We start from the raw sequence: 23,598 nt of genomic DNA, 5'->3' as shown, positions 1-23,598 counted from the left end.
GGAGGCATTGTTAGACCTGAATTTCAAATGTAAGAAGAAAACTAAGATATCAAGCACATAGACTACAAATGGGTGATTATAACATATCAAATATGCGATTCTCTCACAAAGAACAAACTTTAGCCCTGGTAATCATGTGCATGTGGTGTTTTTATATCATTTACAGAAGCAATAAATGCCCCTGCACGTGAAGTGTATTCCTACGTTATGTCTTAAATTGTATTATATTTAATAGGAGGAGGTGAGAATATGGAATCAATGTGTACAGCTGTTTAAGGTGAGAGCTCCTTTTGAATTAGTGCATACATTGTGATGTATTGGAGTAAGTTGAAAAGGAAACTTTACTGCCCCCTAATCAAATATGCTAAATTTCATAATAAAGAAGAGATCTGGAATCAAAGGCTTTTTTTGTCTTGATATGTCATTCTAAAGATTGAAATTATACAGTTATGCTGATCCGCTGAACTATAATTATTTGTTTCATGTTTTAGGGTGGTGTAAATAAGATCTATGCCATCGTTACAAAATCACCATGGTGAAGATAACTGCAGAGGAGGACAAGAACATCTGGTATTTTCAGGAATTTAGAATGCAATGAAAAATTCAACAAGAAGTAATTATGGACTTGTGTAAATTCCAGATACAGGCATCTCATTTGAAATAATTAGATGGAGTATGTATTGAGAAGTCAAACGAAGATAGATACTCTGTATGGCCGGAGAAAAAACATATAAATTTTTAGAAACAGTTAAAGCTATAATTGTCATAACTCATAATGACAACTGGTGAGGGTTTGTTTCTGTTGATTGCAAGGATCTGGGATCATTCTAATGATCTGTTAATTTTATTGTGCTTGCAATTTATGTTCATGATCTCATCTTGATTTGTTTTACTTTGGTCAATGGTCAATAAGAAAATTTGCTAGAGTAAGAATGCCCTACATTCTGTTTATATAACATTGGAATTCTTCAAAGAAACTAAGGAAGAAGATATGGATGAAACGAAACAACAAATTGATGAATAAATGAGACATTAAAATAGAGAAGTGCCCAAATGCTAACAATGAAATAAAAAATGTAATAGAAAATTTCAGGACTGCCATGTGGAGAAAGCAAATTGGTTGGAAGAAATTGTACTATGTGAAAGGGTTTAACTACACATTAGGAACACGATGACAAGGCCTACACAGGTGCTGCAATTAAGGAGGAAGCAAAGTTTTTAATTGCCCAGTTGAGGATTAGATTACGTCATCTTAGGTGGGAGATGAGTAGGTGGATTATACTTGAGGAAGAATGGGAAATAGGAACATGCCTATTCTGCAGCGAGGGGTTGGTGGAGACAGAATGGCACTTCATGGAGTGTCTATATGCAGTATGAAAATACCTGAAAGTGGACAACCTAACTGCTTTATTTGAGGAAACGAGGCTTGGCAAAAGTTTTATTTTTCTTATCAAGATCCCCAGTAGGTCTGACATTGAAAAGAGTGAAAACGCCTCAGGGCTGAGGCAACCATAGACTGCTTGGTCTTGTGGATATCATTAAAATCTTTTATGCGTTCATTCTCTGTAAGACATAAAACTGTTCTTTGGCAGATCATTGTATTTGATTATTCTTTAAAAAAACAAATAAATATTCCTTTCTTGCAGGTGGTGATGGCCATAAGATGCCGTGGTAGAGAACAGTTAAATGGCCTTTACACTGGAATCAATACAAAACAGATCACTATGGCAAGTAAAATGGTATGCCCATGCTTTGTTTACCTTATTCTTGCTTTAAAGCCATTTTCATACAAGAGATTTGATTGGTTTGCTAGTATTGTCATCTTAACTGTAATTTCTGCTATCAGGTATCCGAGCTTACTGGAATGTCTGTACAGCCCCATAAGGCTATTGTTGGAGCAAATGCATTTGCACATGAAAGTGGCATCCATCAGGCAAGTGAAGTCTTTTTTTCTCAGAAATTTTTTGATGATGTGCAAAAAATAGAATGCTTTAGAACTTTTCATGTGCACAATATAACCTGAGTCTGATGGACATAGGAGCCTCTCGGTTATCCTTGTAACTAATTTGTTCTGTGGGAGCACTTGATTGGTTATGGTCCAAGACTCCAAGCATCTCAAGTTGCATCAGCTGTTTTAAATTTTCACGATATTGTCAAATATTATAGTCAGTTATAAAACTCAGACTTGACAAGATCAATACAGAAAACAAAAAAGCTCAGCAAAAGACTTGCTTACTACAAATTAGATCATTGACTTAGCAATTAAGAGCTATTTTCTTTCAATCTTTAGTTGGTTGATTTTTAATGCTTGGACTTAAGAGTCCCTCCAAATTTGGGAAAAGTGTTTCGTGAGGTTTTGGGACAGGGGTGGCAAAAAAATTCCTAGATTTTAGGGATGGTGGATGCTTCAAAAAATGTTTATAAAAATAAAAGGTGCAACACTTAGTATCTCGAGGCCGAGGAATGAAACGCAAATTAAAACAATTTGTAAAATGGGTGTGGTCATCCATTGCCTTCTTGAGACTTTATGTGTTACCTTTCCTGTGCCACACATGATTGCAGGGTACTTAATTTATAGTCCTAGTATCTGGCTTCTCTAGTCCCTCTCAAGGTTTCCTTATGCTGCATAGTGCCTAAGACATGATTAACGAGGTGATAATAAATTGTGGCAGTCATAGTAAAAGTTACTAGAGCTTCACAATTTCAAATTAAATAGAGGATTTCAACCTAGACCTAGGATTTGCAGGACCGGATGATGTACACAGAAACAGAAGGAATTCCAAATGGACTACCTCCTTTTGTCCTCTGCTCCTTCTCTGCCCCAGTGCTCTCCTGCCCTCAAATGATCTCTTCTCTGGTTTCCTATGTTGACTAATAGTTTTAGAATACAATAATAATCAAGACTGTCATTGTTTAGTATAGTTAGATCAATTGCTCAAATAGCATTAATAGTCACTTCTGTTGGTTTCATTTGATATTTATAAGTTCTATTTAAGTTTCCTTGCCTCACACCCCATTAACAACATCCTTATTAAGTGTTTGCAAAATCCTCTTAGGATTTTCCCTGTTTATGTCACTCAGATGATCTCTTGGTTTCTGTTGACTTGTCAGGTTTGGCATCTTCTAGATGTTCACTTTTCTGATGGTTCCTGTTTTGCTAGTGTCTATGCCATCATTTCATTCGATCCCCAGGATCCACTTCTTGGTGCCACTTCTCATTGTCCTATATTGGATTTCCTTGCAGCCCATCGCTCAGTTCTTTAATAGTTTCTTTATCTGATACAATCTTTTGAAATCAAGGTTCTCTCTCTAAGTTTATGATCCCTGGAATGTTGCTTACAGTTGTTTCAATTACCAATCCTTGGTCCTTTGTGTGGAAGTGTCACTGTTCACTTTTGACAACCAAGTAGACTTTCTGCCACGTCATCCATTGACTGTTTTTGCTGCCGATGTGATCTGACCTGTAAAAATCATATGTATATGCATTTCAAAAGTAGGGATTAAGTTTAGAATACTACATAGCATCATATAATCAACAAAGCCACCATAAACTCAAATGTCATTTAAAACATAAATGATAAATATTATAAAATATTCATTGTTCAAACTTCAAGTTCAATATTAAAATAATAATATCAAGTTCAAAAATTAGTTTTCAGTGTTACATGCAGTGTTACACTTGAAGAACCACAAGCAGTGTCATTCCCACTTGCACTAAAAGTGTGTTTCCTTTCAGACTCGTCAAGTGCAACATGCTGGGAAGTGGAAGCACCCAAGTCAGTATGTTTTGGCATTATATCCCACAATTTTGTGTGCCCTTCCTTGTAGCCATGTTTTTGCGAAAGGAGGCCAAGCTGGAATGCACTTATACCAAGTTATTTACCCTTTTTGAGTGCAATTTGTTGCACTTTATTGAGTGGATGAAAGAGTATGTGTTCTAATTCTTCTTAGACATTAGCAACCTATGAAAGACAAAGTAGAGAGATAGAGTTATACATAATAAAAATAAAATTTAAAAAACTATAAATGAAACTTTAAACTTTGAAGCTCAAAAATAAAAACTTTATAAACTTGTGATAAAATTGTGCATGGGAGGTGTTGTAGGTGTTGGAATTGTTTGACATGAAAGTACCACCAATTATTAGCATCCTTCTTGAACTTATCATTAAGAGCCTCCAGACTTTGACTATTGGAGTATACAGAATCAATGAACTCACTCATGACTATATCTTGGAAATCAGGATCAGGGAAGAGTTTATGAAATTTTTTCTTATATCCTTCAATGACTTCATAATCTCTATATGGGGCAATCCTCATTGGCACAAAAAAAATATCAACACTATAGTATTTTGGACTTAATGCAAAGGCAAAAGAATGTAGCAAGATAATCATTGTGTTCCATTTTCCTTCAATAATTTTGTGTACATATATGAAGAAAGTTTCGTTAGATATTACTTTTTTCATTTATGATGGTGTTTTCATCTTCTCAATCATTGAGTTGATGCCATCATATATTCTCAAAATGGGCGCAATGAAACTATGGATATACTGCACACAATCCCACTAAGAGTCATCTATGGTTATTTGCTTAATTTCTGTTGGCCACAATAAAATTTCAAGTATCTAAAGTGAAACTAAAATATAAAATTTATATTACTTCACTTAACTTTAATTTTGAATATGATCTAAATATGCCTTGCGACATGTGGTGGTTGATTTGCTTACAACTCTTTGATCCAATCAATTTTGTTCCCAATCTTTTGTGGCATAAGATTGAGAGAGTGGACGATATAAGTGTCCAAAAGATATGTCAATAGTGTTTTGCTGTGACGTTTTCACACATCGCCCCATTGCAAATGGGGACCCCTACTTTTTTGCTTTTTTAGGTAGACGTTTTGCTTGGATTGCCTTAGCTTAGCAATAATTTCTTGGTTTTAACCTTTGCTATGAGAGGGTGTCATATTGAGATCAAAGCTGTCATGAAGCAAGAAATGTCGTCAAAGAATGCAAAAAGTTGTTGAATTGCAAGGAAGTCATGTAGAATGCTAATTGTCCAAGTGGTTGCAAGCTGATGTGAATTGTGCGATGACAGATGAAAAGTCCCTATGGAGGTCGATTTTCCACTCTTGAAGGTTTGAATTGAAGAAATTGGTGTTGAAAATCCATTTAGTCTCTATGGAAGTCAAATCTCCACTAAGCAAAATAAGTATCAATTTGTCCCTATGGAGTTCGAATCTCCACCGAGGAAATTACTTGAAGGAGCAAATATGCTAAGGAAAGATGAAAATGCATAAGGAATAATCAGTCCTTACTTAGGTCGAATATCCACTTGGATAAGAACATGCGAAGGTAACAAGAATTTTACAAGGACTAAAAAGTCCCCATGAGGGTAGATTTTCCACCCTCACAAAGATCAACTTTACCTAAGGGGTGTTACACCAAAAGTTGGGAACAAAAGTCCCTATGAGGTTTGATTTTCCACTCAGAGCTCAAACTTCAACTTTCCTAAGAGAGATTGCAACAAAAGTAGGGACAAAAATGAGGATCAATTAGTCCTTGTACATGTGGATTTTCCACGCAGCACACGAAGATCAACTTACCTAAAGGGGATTATGTGAAAAGTAAGGGCAAAAATAGGGACTAAATTTGTCCCTATAGAGGTCGGATTTCCACTAAACAAAGTACCTAGCGAGCATTGAGCAATTCATAGGCACTAAATTTGTCCCTATCCCTATCAAATTTCCACTTGAATTTAAAAGTTGCTAAGGTAAGATGAATTTTCATAGGGACTAAATTTGTCCCTATCCCTATTGAATTTCCACCAAGGAATTAAACTTGCTAAGGTAATGTGAAATTTCATAAGGACTGATTTTGTCCCTATCCCTATCAGATTTCCACCAATGAGCAATCAGAATTTGAAATGAAATTTATCCTTATGCCGGATCAATGAAAAGTATGGACAATTTAATCCCTATGAGGTGCGATTTCCCACCCTATGAATGAGACTAGAGTACAAAAACAAGCTGAAGTGTGTGGCAAGATACAAGATAGGTCCTGATCAAATTAAAATAAATCCTCACAAAACGTGTAAAGAAGGCAATATATTGAGGCATATGAAGAGAGGTCTTAAAATGTAACTTGTTAAGAAGACCTAAAGGTGGCGCATGGACCTAAGGATCAGACGTGTGGATCTGAAAGTGCAGACCTAAATTAGATATGTGGAGGTGGTCCTAAAAATGAAATGTGGGCTTCATGAAATGTGCAGACCTATATTGAGGAATGCATTGTAACTTGTGGACCTACATTAGGACATAGGTCCTAAATCATAACATGTAGACCTTAATGAGAACATAAGGAAGATTAAACATAGGGCAGATCTAAAAGGTAACGTGTTGATAGTGGTCCTATCTTCATCATATTGAGCAAAGTGAAATGCATAAGGACTAAGACCTAAGTGAAACGTATGAAAGAGGACCCAAATCCAAGCATTGGATTCAAACTTAGAATGAAACGTGTAAAGATTGCTCCTGCCCTAAAGCAAATGTGTGAGCTTAAAAGCAGTATAAAGTGTCAAGACAATACAAAAAAAATGCGAAGGACACTTATACATGAAGCGTATAAGGGTGGTCCTAAAAGGCAACGTGTGGAGAGGAGGTCCTAAAAGAAATATGGAGATATGGAGACTAAAACTTATGAAGCCTGGGAATCAAATTTGAATTAAGCTAAGACCCAAAACCTAAGGCACGTGGAGGATTAAACATAGGACCAAACCAATAATGAGTGTGGATGCTAGGTTGTAGCGTATGAATTCAATAATGAAGCGTGAAGACTAATTATCAATGTATAGAAGTGATCAAGGCAGCATTAAAGCTGACCTATACTAAGGCAACAAGATGAAACGTATGGATTTAACCTTAAAGCCAAGATCTAAAGTTTGCCGTGTGTGGATTTTAATTGTAAAGTGCAAACTTAAATAAGGCACGTGGGGTTGCTATTAGGCCAAGACCTAAATGAAATACATGAAAGATCATTTATACTTGAAGATGTAATTAATTTTGATGATGTTTTAATTCAAATTATGCAGGTATGATTGCAAGTGAATACAAGGGAAGTATAAGGATGTGAGGCTAGAGTTCAAGAGTAAATGGACTTTATCAAGGGATATCAATGTAGCTAACATCAAGGTCTCAGGGGTGCTGTGTCAAAAAATCAACATCAAGAGTTACACAAGCAAGATGATAGACTCCACAACTTCAACGAAGCAATGGTAACAAGATGATTAGCATGCAACTTCAGGGATAACATTCACAAGGAAGGCAAAGATGATCAGTAGTTCAAGATATAACATGGAAGATAATCAAAGATAGTAATAAAGGACTTCAAGGAGTAAAGGAGAGATCACACAATCACATCAAGGAAAGACACTATAAAGCAAGTGTAGGGGTCAACACGAAGGGATTCAAGACATTCAAGGCATAGGAATGATGCAAATTTTGCAAATTTCGGAAATCCAAGATTCAAAGCCAATATAGGGTGGTGATCAAGGTCAAGTACACCATGAACATTCTACATCAAGCATAGACACCATAAGTCTACATCAAACATCATCAAAGATAAAGTAAGGAATTGCCAAGTCAGGAGGCAAAATTGTGTAAGGGGGATCAAAGAGATAGTTCTAGAAGAGTTAATCAAAGTTAGAAGGCTTGATCCCCAAGGATGTTGCAATTTGGGAATACGATCATCATCACATCATACCAGGCAATTGGCAATGTTGAGTATCAGGAGATATTGCCCAAGGCATCCAACATTTCTTCATGATAGTATCAAGTCTATAGTGCAAGTTGAGGTGGCATCCTAGTCATCATTCCACTAATTAGGGGATTCCAAGTCAAGATGTCCAGATGCAATGTACCTGATTCACCTTTAGGGGCACAAACTTAAAGATACCTAACCTCAATTCTTATTGGTGCTCATTTAAAGCTAGATATGTTTTCCAAATATTGTAATTTTTTATTGGCCAGAATGTAGTTTTTTGTAACAAACCCTAATTAGGGTTTTTTTTGTAATATCTGCCGTTGATGGCGAATCAATTTGAGCTATTGAAATGTAATGAGCCCTCTATATAAGGCTTGAACTTCTCATTTGTAAAGGTTAATAGTTCATAAATAGTAATTAGGTAGTAAGTAGAGTAGAATAGGAGGAAAGGAGATTGTTGCCAAGATTTGTTGTAATAAAATATTTTCTTCATTGAAATTATGGTGAATTTGGTGTGCTATTTCAACTTGTTGCATGGTCTCTACTTCTCATAGTTTAATTAAAGTTCATTGATTATGGTGGATGCTTATGAGGATATTGTGATGAATTCCTTGGTTCTTACTTTTTGTGGTTTGTTGATTGTAAGTCACAGTGTAAAGTTAGCTTGAATCTCAACTTGAATCTCATCATTGTACTAAGTTTGATTGTGGATACTTGTTCAAGTTGTGCCAGCATTGGGTATTTTAGTGATGTATCTGCAATGTGAAAATCTTACATTTCCTTAGAAGATTGCATCGGTCTTGTGTAGTTGTTGTCATCATGATGAAGCAAGACATCATTGATCTTAGGAGTAGCGTAGTCTTTCTAAACCCTTTACCTTTTGCCCTTTTTTAAATAGTAAATTTGAGATTCCATGTCCCAGCAAGTTCAAGCAAAACGTAAGTCCCCTTGTGATTCCAACAATATCACATCAAACACACTGAGTCTATCCATGTATAAAGTCTATCAAACCTTGGAGTTGTCTCATTTGATCACATAGTTTAGCATCTAAGAGGTCTTTGTTCAAGAGAGGGTAGAATACTTAGTATTTTATTTTGTGTTGCATGGTGTCATAAAAAGCACATCAACACGTTCCTCAACCAACCTAGCAGCTCTATTTTTCTTTGTCTTATTTGTTATGACTTGAACACCATTATGGGGTCCCACTTCCTCAATGGCCATGATGAGAATATTAGCAATAAATTGGCCATCCTTCACTGTGCCCTCACAATCTATGGCTTTCAAAAACATTGCCCCTTCAGGTGCAATTGCTAGGGGACATTGCTATTACATTAATCAAGGTCTATTTTTTTGCATCTTTCCACCCGACACCCTTGCCTCAGCCCATGAATCTCTTATGGGCTTCAATGAATCTTCTAGAAGCTTGACTTCCTTGTCCAATAAAGGTGTCACACACGTCATCACTTGGGCCCTTTATCCTTTTAGAGCTTTATTAAATTTTTCTCAGCAGTTTTTGCCAATATGGTGCGAACAACATTGAAAGCCAACCTGTTTGCATAATTGCATCTTGCTATATGTTGATTGGCAGTGTCTCAAGTTCCATTTTGAAATGCCATTTTTAAATGTCCTGTTGGTCTCTAATTTTTAGTGAGTTGTTCTTCAGGAGTGACAAAAAACGGGTGGCTCTCTACCACAACATTGGGATTAGATGGGGGCATAAGGGTCTTCTTTCCCTTTGATCTTCTCTTTGTTAAATAATGATTTCCTCTACAGCCTACTAGTTCATATGCTTGTTCCTGCTTATTAATATATTCTATCATTTGTTCTGATGGCATAGGTAGGCCATCTTTCAAGGGCAAACTTTGATGCCTAATTTTGGAATTCTGCACAAATGGGTTTTCACTTGACTATATGGACTTGAATACCTGACATAACATCCATTGCAAATCAAAACATAACCCCCACCACCTGGAACAAACTATATCATATCAACATACTTTCAAAGAGGAGCATTTAGATCTGTTTTGAATTCAGGTTGGCCCATGGAGCTAGAATTAGATGCCATTGTAATTCTTATTGTAACAACCCACCCTACTTTTTACCTTTATTTTTGCAATTTAAAGATGCAATGCAATGTTTCCTACACTTACTGATCACCTAGATCCCAGAGTGAGCAAGGTGAGAGCATACGGTGCCTTCAACCACACACTAATCTAAATGAATGCAAGTACATATAAAATGGCAGCAAGCTCACCAAGATACATAGGTGGCAGAGTCAGCTTACTCAACACCTCTTTGACAGACTCTGGAATATGACACAGGCAGCGAAGCCAACCTATCAACACCTCTTTCGTGGATTGCATGTATGCAATGCAAAGCCACTGGCAGAATTTCCAAGCTTGACTGAAACCGTAATGGTTGATAGTGCCAGCTTGTTCATGCCAAAGTGGGCTTAATGTAAGATACTATAATCACTGGTGGTAAAACATCCAACTTACAAAATGAAAATGCATTCAAATGAAAGCCTCTGGTGTTACTACCATTTATACTGTGGCAGCATGCATAATTACAGATCAACATTTGGTGAATTAAAATGCTGATACAAAGTTTTAATTACAAATTTATACTGTGGCAGCATCCATAATGAGACCAAATAACATGGATACACAATATATTCAAGTACTCAACATGAAGTATACTTCTGATAGATTACACAGGAGGCTGATTTAAGTTTGATATTACTCTGTAACTGCTGTCATTCTGTCAACTAGGTCTGATGTACTCTGATAACATGCTGCAAACTCTTTGTAGGCTGATGTAACACCCCTAAACCGAAACTACTACTGACAGAGTGTCCAAACAGCTACTAAATGCCACTCAAACCACTCAAATGCACTTCATTGTAATGTCCCCTACTAGGACTATGCCTGCTTTCCATAATTAAACATACTACATACTTATTATGCCTTAAGTCAAATTATTAAAACTAGAGAACCATTAGGATTCATAATGCAATTGATAATTACTATATTTAAGCCCAATCCTTCTTTCCTAATAATCATCCTTAACGAAGGATGGAGAATAACTATATTAGGGCACTAGAAAAACATTCTCCACAAGTAGGCTCAAGGGTTTCAGGAACACTTGTCCATACCACCTCTTGGGCTCCCTAAGGTTTTCAGGAACACGTGTCCACACCTCCTCTTGGGGCTCACCTACCTTGTGAGATATTAATATCGCCTTTCCCAAACAAATCCAACCAATCCTCATGAGGGGCAATACAGAATGATTAAGGATTAGGTCATTAATATACTAATTCCTCATGTATTATGAATGCATATGTATATATATGAAATCAAGCATAGCTATCACATAAATCTTTATTACCTATTATTAACAAATGTAAATCTTGTTGACATTGTTATAGTTGCACACACACACACACACACACACACACACACACACACACACACACATATATATATATATGAACACGTGAAATAAAATATTATAGACCATATATATATATATGAACACCTGAAATAACATATTATAGACCATATGTTTGCCTATTATTCCTAATAGAATTCAAATAAGACATTATTGAAAATAAACATATAGTTCATAAGGTAAGATACAGCATACCAGTTCTGCTGTTACAAATAATGATCGTAAATAATCCAGTCTGCTGTAATGGATGATCCTTGTGATCGAACTAAGTTTCCATTTGATATATAAATATTAATCTGGTCTTCCTCGATCATGCTCCTCTTAGAGTAACCCAATCTGTATCATATACATCTCTCCATCGGCATTGGAGAGTCATGTCTTCCCCGTAGTGTTTCTTTCTAAAAGGGATGTCTCTTTTAATAATAACTGTGGCCTTTCCACAAATAAACCACTATGGCTTGGGGTGTAATCACACCTTGTTAATGTTTAATAATATTTTAGACTAAGCATAAGTTGGAATACAGATCGTTATGATAATCGTGTGAGATCTCTGCTTTTGTGACTCACTTCTCAGCCGTCATATGTATATGTGCCTTATCAGAGATCGATGTACATTAACCAACCGATGTATTAATGTGGGATCAGATCAATCACCTTTCTTGTGCTGTTTGTTTGTTTTGGGTGAAAATTTTGTAAATTGGAAAGGTTTACAAAATTGTAGTTTCAACCACAACGTGTGAGATTAAATCTCTCCTCACTAAGGGGAGGCTGCCTTCTTATTGCTTGTTACCTATTAACTCTTGATTAGGAAATAAAACTAAATTAATGACTTGGATATTACTTTCACCAATTCATCTTATTTCAGGATTGATGTTCCCCTTATTGGTTCATTTCAGAATAAGTTCTTCTTTCAAGACTTACAACTATGAATGGTAATAAACAGTAATAACCGATACCACGAGATTAAATGAAAGAATAGCCCTGTGTAGCACCAGTGCAAAATATGGTTATGGAACTCGCACAAGCTTAAAGACTTCTACAATCCTTTTTACAAACTAAATGACAAAGTTACAATATATAGCTGTACAAAGACTCACAATTATATTGTAGCGTTAAACTTATAAAGAAAAGACAATTTGCAGGTCAAAGACTTCAAATTTTCTTCAACTAAATTGCTGATTACTATATCTAAACCCAATATTACAGCTCAAAGACTGTCAAAATCAGATTTTAAACCCACTTTAAATTCAATAGCCACAACACAATACCTCAATTTAATCCCAGGTTATGTAACCACAATGACATAAGAACATTGTAATCAGATAAGAAAATGCTCCAACTCAAAGGTAGAATGCACAATTGCTTCTTTTATTAACTTGAAATCGTTTTTCAAAATAAGTTCAAAGTCTCAAGTTGCTACACAAACTAGCAGAGTTTTGTTTCTATGCATAAAGATTCATATTTATAATGAGCAACCTCATATATAAAAGGAGAGAGGCTATGAGCAAAATTAGGAAAAAGTTCATCTAACCATTACTAAGTCAAAAGTAGAGTCCTATTTGACTTAGGACTTGTGCAGTCCTATATGCAAAAACGTATATACAAAAAAACATCTAAGATGTCGATTGTAAACTACAAAAATGCAGCTACAACTAAAAGGCTTAAAATTAACGAAGTGTCATCAGATACTTCTTTTCCATTTTGATCTTGTTTCAAAAATTCTTCAAACTTCTGCAAGGCAATCTTCATCTGTGATTCATTAGGTCCTTTGGTGTGACTGGTAATGACCTGAACCCAAGTGATGGAATCCTCCAAACCAGTATAACATTTCTTATGCTTCTTCGATAGAGACCCCAAATTATCTAGAATTACTTGAAAATCTACTAGCTTGTCAATTGAGAATATGTAGAAATCCTTTTTGTCAGCCTCTGCATTTACTAGTAGACTGAATTCTTTGATGATTGAATCCACATGAAGAGTCTTCTGATTTTCGTCTAGGAATGTGCATGGGAATTCTAATACCTTTTCAACAATTTCTTTTCCCTTATCAATACACTCCTACTTTCAGGATTGAAACGATTAGCCACTGCAAGTACAAATTCTGGGTTCTGTGCAGACATGGGGAAGGCTGAAATCAAATGGATACTATTGTTAATGGTTGATTCCATTTTGTAATACTGTGGAGGCTCTTTGACTCGTCTCAGAAACTCCTCAATATCCACATGACCTATCTCAGTATCTTTGATGTTATCTTTATTTGATGACATTGAGGAAGCAGAGAGATTGGATGAGGATCTTGCTTCTTGAACTTCATGGTCTTCTTACCGGGAGACAACTCCATCATTTGTAGGGAAGCTGAAACTGTGACTTCTAGAGTTCAATGAAAGATCACCACCATGTATTGAAAAAGGAAGCCCATGAGAAATATTTCTTCAATTTGAATAACTTGCTTGAGGAAGATCATTCACAACCATACTCTGGATTCACACATTGGATTCAAAAACCCATATTACACTTAGAGAAAACAAAGGTGTAAATCAGGCTTATAACACCGATTTACACTTGGTTGAATCTTATCAATGCAAATCGGATTTGTATTTGAGATGATGTAGTTCGGAATTATAACTCCGAACTACACTTATGAAAGCGATGCTTTGGTGTGGTTTGGAGTTACAAGTCCGAACTGCACTTTGTGAAAATATGGGCTTCGTGTAGTTTGGAGTTGTAACTCCAAACCACACTAAGACGGAAAGACTTCAGTGTAGTTTGGAGTTGTAACTCCGTACTACATATGTGATAGGACTTTGATAATGCGTGTAGTTCAACTCCGAACTACACCACATGTGTGTTGCAAAACCATGTAGGGTGTGAAGGATATGAAGGAGATGGGTGTTGTTCGGAATTAAAAATCCGAACAACACTGAAACCAAAAACCATGAATAAAATAAAAAATAAAAAGAACAAAGAAACTGATTTAAACCCAAACACTTGACATTTAATGCAAAACATGCCAACTATAAATATGTGCATTTCGGGTTTGTAACACCAAGATGCATTTATTCATGAGACATGCGAAATCGGGGCTTAAATCCAACAACGCACAAAGAAATAAAAACTAACTCCTAAAATGACAATTTATCAATCTTTTAGATTGACAAATAGAGATGATTTCTCTAGAGCCAAGTCATGAATGAGGAAAATGGAATTTTTACCTCGATCAACATGCTTAGAGCACATGAGCTACAAATTGGGCAAAATTTGTAGGGGTTATCCCATGTTTTCACTGAATCTGAAATCAGGGATAGCAGTTTGGATCCGATTTAGGAAAATTATGAAGTCTTAAGAATAAGACAATTTTCTTTACTAAGGATTGTGTGAACATTTGTTGTCATAGCAGGGGCATGACATTCATATTGGACTGATAAACATTTTAAATCATAAACAGTTCTGAAGCAAAGTATCACGCTGCTGGCACACAGGAACAGCATTTATAAACTCAGTAAAATCTCATAAAGACCACACAATTCTACCCAACAATGTAGCGCATTGAACTTATAGGGACTAGATGCCCATAAACAAGGTGAGATAGGCCTCTAAAAGGAAACACCTCTTTTCCCAGCTTACATGCCTCATCTTTAACTGGTACGGCTTGCCTGGAAGTTGTAGAACTCTTTTAAGGTATCCAATCTTGTCCCAGAAACTTGTACAGCCTGTAAAAATTGATATCTTCAATCAAAACAGCAGGAAATTGGAATAATATGAGAAAAAACTCAGCTTGCACATCAAATGGTACGACCTTCTTCAACATTCCAAAAGTGATTCAAAACTGAATACTCACATACACAACATTTGCAAATCAAACAGACTTGTCATAAAACAGCAACAAACTTAAAGACATCACTTGTAGGCACAACTATGACTTCTGGATGAAATCACCAAGTCCAGCTAGGAGGGTTTTTGTTCCGAAACTGGTATTTCTAGATGGTCTTCATCCTCAAGAAATAAGAACTCTCAAATCTTCTTAGAGCAACACAAGATGTGAAAAATTACAATACTTTTCTCTTTAAAGTGCCTTCTTATATAACTTTTTATAGCTTTTCTTGGTGAATAAAATATTTATTTTCCTTTTTGGCTCCATATTCATCTTAATATTTAATCATTTTTAAGTGTGCAAAATGACCACCTTTTTCCCCCTTGAGCATAATGCCTCGGTTTGCACAACTTAAAGTCACTTGTCACATTTTAAATAATTAAATAAGTTGTCAATTTACAAAAAATAAATATTACTTTTGACATCTCAATTTAATTATTCAATTTACTTTTCCCATTTTTGATGCCAATTATAGCTTACGGGAAAATATAGGAAATAAGTAAATGGCACAAATTTGCTTACGCGCAAGAAGGAGACATTACACTTATTTTTTTATTTTTAAAAACTACACATTCAAAACAAAAAAATAAAATAAAAAAATAGATTTATAAAACCTAACTCTTTTAAAATTTTACAGTGATATGTTTGGAAAAAAATGAAAGTAAAGCAAAAGAAGAGAGTTTGTTTTATGTTTTCAAAACAAAAATGCAAGAAAAAAAACTTACCCTTTTTCAAACAAATTCTCCTATAATCTTTGTAGTAGCTAATGAATGCTTGGACATGCATAGATATAGCAATGCAACTGTTGTGAAACCTTCAATGATCAATATTTGTCTCTCTTTGCTGAATGATAAGCAAGAACAAAAGTTCACCCTTTTGGAATGGTAGGTCTTTTGCAGTTAAAATGAGCTAAAATGAGTTTGTTTTGGTGTTTAAAATGTTTTAGATGGCACTTTTAGGGTTAGGAATTTGTTTGAGGGCAACAAGTAAAAGTCAAAGCTGAAGAAGCTAGGATCCGTTTGGATCCTCCTTGGGTTTGACTAAGTGTTAGGATAACCGATGAACAAGTGAGATGGGGGGGGGGTGAATCAGTTCTTGGCAGATTATATCAATTAATCCACTTAATAACCTTTAACTGGATCACATAAACATTAAGTACCGGAATATCAGAAACAGATACCGGTAAGCAATAAAACTTAACAATGAAATAGATAATCAACACAATGCAACCATACCACATAACACCATGATTTGTATGTGGAAAACCCGGAAAGGGAAAAACCACGGTGGGAAGCCTACCCATAGTTAGATGACACTTCTGCAGAAAGTATGTGATACAATGAGGGGCCTGCACATGCAGGAAGGCACACTGCCTAGAGCGTACTGCTCATTACAAAAGAGTCTCACTGACTACAGAGAGGTTGTAACCACCTCAAGATAAATGGACAACAATCCAGAATAATGAACTGCCAAAGATAGCATCTACCATGCCTGATTACAGTCCCGGTTAAGCTCAATACCGGAGGCCTTTGACCTCTTCCTTAATCCCAATTTGATCACCTATGATCGACCAAATCTCCCTCGCATATGATATTGCATTCCAAGACCACGACACACTTTCTGTAATGAGATCTTACATCATTTTATACCAACCCTAAGGCCTAAACCAATTAGGTTGGCCACCTAAAAGATATTACAATAAGATCATTACATAAATCCATATTACAATGATATGCCATGTCGGCTTAAGACCAAAACAACAATAACCAATCCATAAATCATCCCGGTAACGTGTAGAGAACACGTTAACATGATACCGGTCCATAACCTAGCACCGGACCAAATCTGGGTCCACCACGCCAAAGCAATGTCTTCACTCGGTTGAGGCACGATCAAAGAACATCTTCAGCATCCTGGAATCCATCTAGAAGCCACACAAACACCACTTATGCATCCTGTCAAGATTTCTCAGTGAAAGCTCTGCCGGTTAAACCTTAAACCAATGCTGGTATGGGTTTACAAGAGTGTATGATAGCATCCGGTTACCAAGTCAATACCAACTGACCAAAACATGCTCCAGAAACATGTAACACCTAAAATCAAACATACTCCATTGATCCAAACATGCCGGAAGTGTCCAACAGATAGTTTCTTCTGCCGGTAACACTAGATCTTCTACCGGTAACCAAAACCTGTCTGCCGGTAACCAACCATAACAGCTAGTGTTGACATCAATGCAACACATAATCAATTCATCCATAATGCCAACACTAAGTTCATCCTAGACTAACACAACTTCCTAATGCCACACATTGTTGGAATACACACAAGAACCAGACTAGATTGCAGACCTACTTTGAACTGTACCCAGATCTGATTGTTCTCTGATGGATCTAGTAATATAGAGTTTCATTGTCAATATGCATATACAACAAAAGGCCGAAAAGTTGCAACAACAAAATGACAGAGTCTATAAAATCTGGAAAAAATTACATTCCATGATTAAAGGCACATTTCTCAGTTGGGCATTTTATTGATTTGGTAACTTATTCCTTTCTCTGAATCACTTTTAATTTTTGTTTGAATATAAGGTTTTTATTATTTGATGGATAGTTAAAAAATTTAACAAACCCAAATTTGACTCAAATTCAATGACTTAGCAAAAACTTGCGAAATTTCTATAAATTTGCCAAACTTAAAGGAAAAATATTTTTACAAAATATTGAAAAAATGATGCAAGAAAAAAAGGAATGGCTCGCAGCCAAAATTCCCTGAATTTTTGAAGGAATGAGAGGTGGGAGCTGAGTCACGTTCTTGGAGAAGCAGGATGCAAGGCAGATATGATAAATTCATCCCAAGGAATTATTACGAGAGTAATTGGTAAAACTGAATTGTATTTACAACGAGCAAGATTGCTCAATAAATAAAGTACAAGGAATTTACAAATAGAAAGTTTCTAACTTAGAAACTTAGGATACATTATATTACATGATTGAGCATTAATAATTGACTTAGGAAAATATTATTCTAATACCCTCCCTTAATGCTCAATCTATCAATTACACCAAGCTGCCCCCTAAATTTGACAAACTTATCTGGATTGAGTGACTTGGCGAGAATGTCTACAGTTTGATCTACAGTTGGAACATACTACAATTGAACTGAGCCGTCTTCAACAAGCTTTCTGATGAAGTGACAGTGGGTTTCCACATGCTTGGTTCTTTCATGGAAGACGAGATTCTTGGCAAGTTTGAGCACTCCCTAATTATCACAGAACAAGGGAGTCAGACCTGCTTGAGATATCTGCATATCCGCAAGCATTCGGCGAAGCTAAACTGCCTCACATGCTGCCTTAACTGCTCCTTGATACTCTGCTTCTGTCGAGGAGAGAGCCACTGCCTGTTGCTTTTTACTAGTCCATGTGACTACACCAGATCCCAAATTGAACACATATCCAGATGTTGATTTCTTGTCATCAACCGAACCTGCCCAATCTGAATCTTTGAAACCACGAGTCTAGGATCGTGACTCCTAGTGTAAAGAAGTCCATAATCAAAGGTGCCCTTTACATAACGCAGCACACGCTTCGCTGCTACCAAATGATCAGCCTTGGGGGTTGTCATGAAGCGTGAAATGTAGCTCACTGCAAAACTGAGGTCAGGTCTAGTAGCAGTAAGATAGATGAGACTGCCCACTAGTTGCCTGAATTGTGTTTCAACTATAGGAGGAGAATCAAATTTGGCTGACAACTTTAGTCTTGTCTCCATAGGCATGGAAGCAGGTTTACAATCCTGCATTCGAAACCTGTCAAGCAAGTTCTTGGCAAACTTAGATTGAGAAATAAAAATGCTACCATTAGTCTGCCAAACCTCTATACCTAAACAATAATGGAGAAGCCCCAAATCTGTCATATCAAATGCCTTGCACAAGTCGTGTTTGATTTCTGCAATCAAATGTGCTGAACTGCCAGTAATGATCAAGTCATCCACATAGACAACAAGAAAGAGAATACCATCACCAGAGTGTTTGATATATAGATTACTATTAGAAGGACTACGTTGAAAACCATGAGCAACCAAGTACTCATCAATCTTAATGTACCATGCTCGAGGAGCCTATTTGAGTCCATAGAGTGCTTTCTTGAGTCTACATACTTGATGTTCTTTGCCGGCAACCTTGAAACCAAGAGGCTGCGTCATGTAGACTTCTTCTTGCAACTCCCTGTTGAGGAAGGCACTCTTAACATATATCTGATTGACTTTCCATTCAAACCGAGCTGCAATAGCACGAGAGGAAGACGAATGGTACTCATCTTGGTAGTAGGAGCAAAAGTCTCCTCATAATCAATGCCCTCCTGTATGATACTTATCCAAATTACCATCTGCATGATACTTGACCTTATACACCCATTTGCAGCTAATGGGCTTCTTCCCTGGAGGAAGATTAGAGAGAACCCAGGTGTTGTTCTTCAGAAGGCTCTGGTATTCTGTATCCATTGCCTGTTCCCACTTTGGGATCCCTTTTGCCTCTATATAGGTTTGAGGCTCATAAATGCGATGAATGTTGGCCGTGAGAGCAAAGTTAACTGTATTTTGCTGCTTGCCCTTATTTCTGGAAGATCTACCCTCAATGAGCACATCAGGACGAAGATCACTGATGGTCTTAGCCCACCATTTAGGCCGGAGAGAAGTGCCAACATCAGATGCAGGAGGAATAACTGGAGCTGGAGGTAGAACTGGAGGTGGAAGATTAGCATCATTTGAAGGAAATTCGGGTAGTGCATCATCAAATTCAGATTCTGCATCATCCCTCCCATCAGATGAACCAAATGGAAGACGAACACCTAAATCATAAGCCTTCAAAGGCTGATCCTCAAAATTCTGCTCAGACGAGGAAAGTTGAAATGGTCCTCGATCTTCATCAAAGACAACATCATGACTGAAGATTAGACGATCAATGTCTACATCAATCAATCGGTAAGCCTTATGATTGTCGCTGTACCCTGTAAACATAAGCTTCTGATTCTTGGAATCCAACTTGGAGCACTTGGCATCTAGAATCCAAACATATGCGAGAGCCAAAAACTTTTAGATGACTGATCTTGGGTTTGCGACCAGTCCAGGATTCCTCAGGAGTCTTCCCCTTAATAGCATGAGTGGGTGACCTATTAAGGAGATAGACTGCAATAAACACTGCTTCTGCTCAATACTTCTTAGGAACATTTCTGTGTTCTAGCATAGGCCTAGCCATTTCTATAATGGTGCGGTTGCGACGTTCTACAACGCCGTTTTGCTAAGGGGTGTATGGTGTGGTTAACTGACGTTTTATGCCATGTGTATCACAGAAAGTGGAAAAAGAATAGAACAAAAATCCCCCCCATTATAAAACCTAAGAGTAATAATAGAACAACCAGACTCTTTTTCTACCAAGGCCTTAAATTTTTGAAATACAGGAAACACATTTGATTTCTGTCTAAGAAAGTACACCCACATTTTATGATTGTAATCATCAACAAAAATTAAGAAATACTTGCACCCAGTAATAGAAGCAGTATTCATTGGACCACATACATCAACATGGACCAACTGTAGTACCTTAGATGCTCGCCATGAGTCACCATCCTTGAATGGTGTCCTGTGTTGCTTCCCATCCTGACAAGCTTCACAAACTTGCTAATTCTGAGTTTGAACTTCAGGTAGGCCATGTACTAAATCTTCTCGATCAAGCCGAGCAAGGTAATGAATGTTCAGGTGACCATATCGTTGATGCCATAGACTAGTGATAGAGGAGGATTTAGTTGCGAAAGAATGCTCAAGAGAATCACTCTTATCGACAAGTCGGTAAAGACCATGTTCCTCAATGCCAACAACTACAGTAGTGCGTGTTGCACGATCAACAATTGAACACTTATGTGCACTGAAGATGACATCAAGCTGAGGAGAATGCCACATAATCTGACTCACTGAGAGAAGGTTCAGTTCCATGCTAGGAACGTAGTATATAGTGAGAAATATGAGATTCCTCCCACTAGACTATATCTGAACGTTGCCCTTGCCGACAATGGTATACTCTTCACCTTAAAAAATAACTGAATTAGTATAGGGAGAGAATTCTTTAAACCAAACACGCCTGTGAGTGAAATACCGAGATGCACCAGAATCGATATACCAAGCAGAAGACTTCACATGGTCTGCGGGTCTTTTAGCCATGAAGGCGTAAAAGGTAGACTCTTTTTTCCTTGTGTGCTCAGCGACATTGGCTTTAGGCTGAGACCCCCCCTGCTTCCGCCGTTCAGAAGCTATCCGATTGCAACAATCCTTGATCATATGGGTATATTTGTGACAATAATTGCACTGAACCTTCTTCTTCTTTGAACCTTCCTGAGACTGGCTGGAGCGCTTTTGCTGAGATGATTGAGATGACTGAGCTTTGCCTTTATCCTTGTGAAAGGATTTGGCTGCAATTGCTTGCTTTGAGGAGGATGAAGTGGCATAGCTTCCAAATTGTTGTTTCCAGCGATCCTGCTGTAGAAGTTTGGTGCACAAGTCTGGAAATTTCAGATCAACATTCGTAGACGTAATGTTGACTCTCTATGAAGTGCTCGTAGGATTTTGCTAGACTCTTCAGGGTTATGACCTCCATGTCCTCTTCCTCCATTTTCTGACCAATAGCTTTGAGCTGATCTCGAATGCCCTTAATCTTCGTGAGATGCTCATGTAAGGACATGCGTTCATCCATCATGATGGAGAACAACTGGTTCTTCAGGAAGAACGCTCGGTTTTTGTTGGATGTCTCATGCAACTCCTTCAGATGCTTCTAGATTTCTGATGTTGATTTGCTAGAAGGAATCTGAGGTAACTGGTCATTTGTGACAGAGAGCTTAAGAAGCATGACAACTTCTCGATTGCGGTCATCAAACTTGTCTTGATCTGATCCAGCTACAGTAGGACGAGATTCTTTTCCCAAAACAAGATCATCAAAGCGGCGATATTCGAAAATAATCAGCATGCGTTTCTTCTAGGTTTTATAATTTTTGCCATTAAATTGCCGACTGCCTTCCAACATTAAGTTGGTCAATGACGCCATTATGCACGCTTCCCAATGCACAAAAAATGAGAAAATCTTAAAAGGTGTGAATCTAAAACAAAGGCATAATCAGGTACAGACTTCGAAAAAGACGTAGTATGGCTGGCATGAAACCCGAGGTAAAATTTTCGGCTGACCCAAAAAAATCCAATGAAGACCCAGAAAAGCTCTTGAAAAACCCACAAGGAATCTGTAATCAAAATAATTTTTCGATTGCAAATGAAGGGCAAAACCCTAGCCGAAGTTGCAGAAACCCTAGGGCGTCGAAAGAATGCAGGTTGTAGAAAATATTCCCACTGAAAAATGCAGATAGAGGTCGTAGAAGAAAATCCGACGGAGAAAAAAAGTTTGTCCGCCAAAAAGCAGAAATATAGCCGCCTAAAAACACAATCCCGTCGCCGCTAAACAAATTACAAGTTCGCAGATCACGAAAATGAAGATCGCATTGCGTGAAACAAAGAATAAGGGCGTCCCGTTGGGAAAAAACAGGTGGAAAATCCCGAAAAATGTAGGTCGCGCGCGGCGAAGGCAGAAAAAAGAAGTGACAAAAATTTTCGTCGTGCGGGAAAAGCAAAAAATGACACAAAATGCACAGTCGCCAGAAAATGAAGAGTCCGTGGGGAAATTTGTAGAGGTCCTTAGAAAAAATATTGCCGAAAATAAGATGACGCGGCCATTGCGGGAGGTTTCGTAGGGCTAAAAGCAATCCACCGAAAAAAGCAAAATAGAAATCGCGCAGAAGCCCTCTTTGCAGTTTGCAAAGCCGAAAAATTACAGACCCGACGTCGTGTGCAAATATGTAGAGAAGAAGTTTGAAAAATTGATCAAAAAATAATTTCAAAAAAAGAAATTATGAATTTTTAGAGCAAAAGATTATTTTCACTACTTTGATACCATATTACAAGAGTAATGGGTAAAACTGAATTGTATTTACAATTGAGCAAGATCGCTCAATAAATAAAGTACAAGGAATTTACAAATAGGAAGTTTCTAACTTAGAAACGTAGGATACAATATATTACATGATTGAGCATTAATAATTACCTTAGGAAAATATTATTCTAATAGGAATGGCAAAAATGATTCATGGTATGAATGGTGAGGACAACATGTGTATGAGGCAGAGTATCATTCAGTAAATGGCCAGCTAGAAGGGCACATGGAAGATTTGGCAGAGGTTGGAATCAAGATTTGAAGACCTAGCGTTTCCAACAAAGGATGTTCACAAACTACGGAAAATGGGTCCCTTAAGATGGACAAGTGGCTACAAGTACGAATATGTAATGTCCCCACTTTGAAATAGAAGAGAAGAGAATCTCATTTGAGGGGAGATAATTGGGGAATAAGAAGTGCAGATCCGATTTAAATAAGAAGTGCAGATCTGATTGTGAAAGGTTGTGTCCCTTTCAAAGGGCAGAAATAATGAAGAGTTGCAC

General features: G+C 37.1%; 1 protein-coding gene across 2 annotated transcripts in view; it reads left to right on the top strand.

The window, feature by feature from the left end:
- Positions 1 to 23,598, top strand: part of LOC131064879 (2-isopropylmalate synthase A) — a 112,534-nt gene that overhangs the window by 39,310 nt on the left and 49,626 nt on the right. For both annotated transcript variants that reach the window (XM_057999210.2, XM_057999201.2), the window contains exons 4-5: positions 1,647 to 1,739; positions 1,847 to 1,933. In XM_057999210.2, the coding sequence (XP_057855193.2) occupies positions 1,647 to 1,739; positions 1,847 to 1,933 (180 nt within the window). The remainder of the gene's footprint in view (positions 1 to 1,646; positions 1,740 to 1,846; positions 1,934 to 23,598) is intronic.

Source organism: Cryptomeria japonica, chromosome 1 (genome assembly GCF_030272615.1).
Source record: "Cryptomeria japonica chromosome 1, Sugi_1.0, whole genome shotgun sequence".
NCBI classification, from domain to species: Eukaryota; Viridiplantae; Streptophyta; class Pinopsida; order Cupressales; family Cupressaceae; genus Cryptomeria; species Cryptomeria japonica.
Note: the sequence above shows the minus strand (reverse complement) of the source record. Positions and strands in the feature narration are given on the sequence as shown.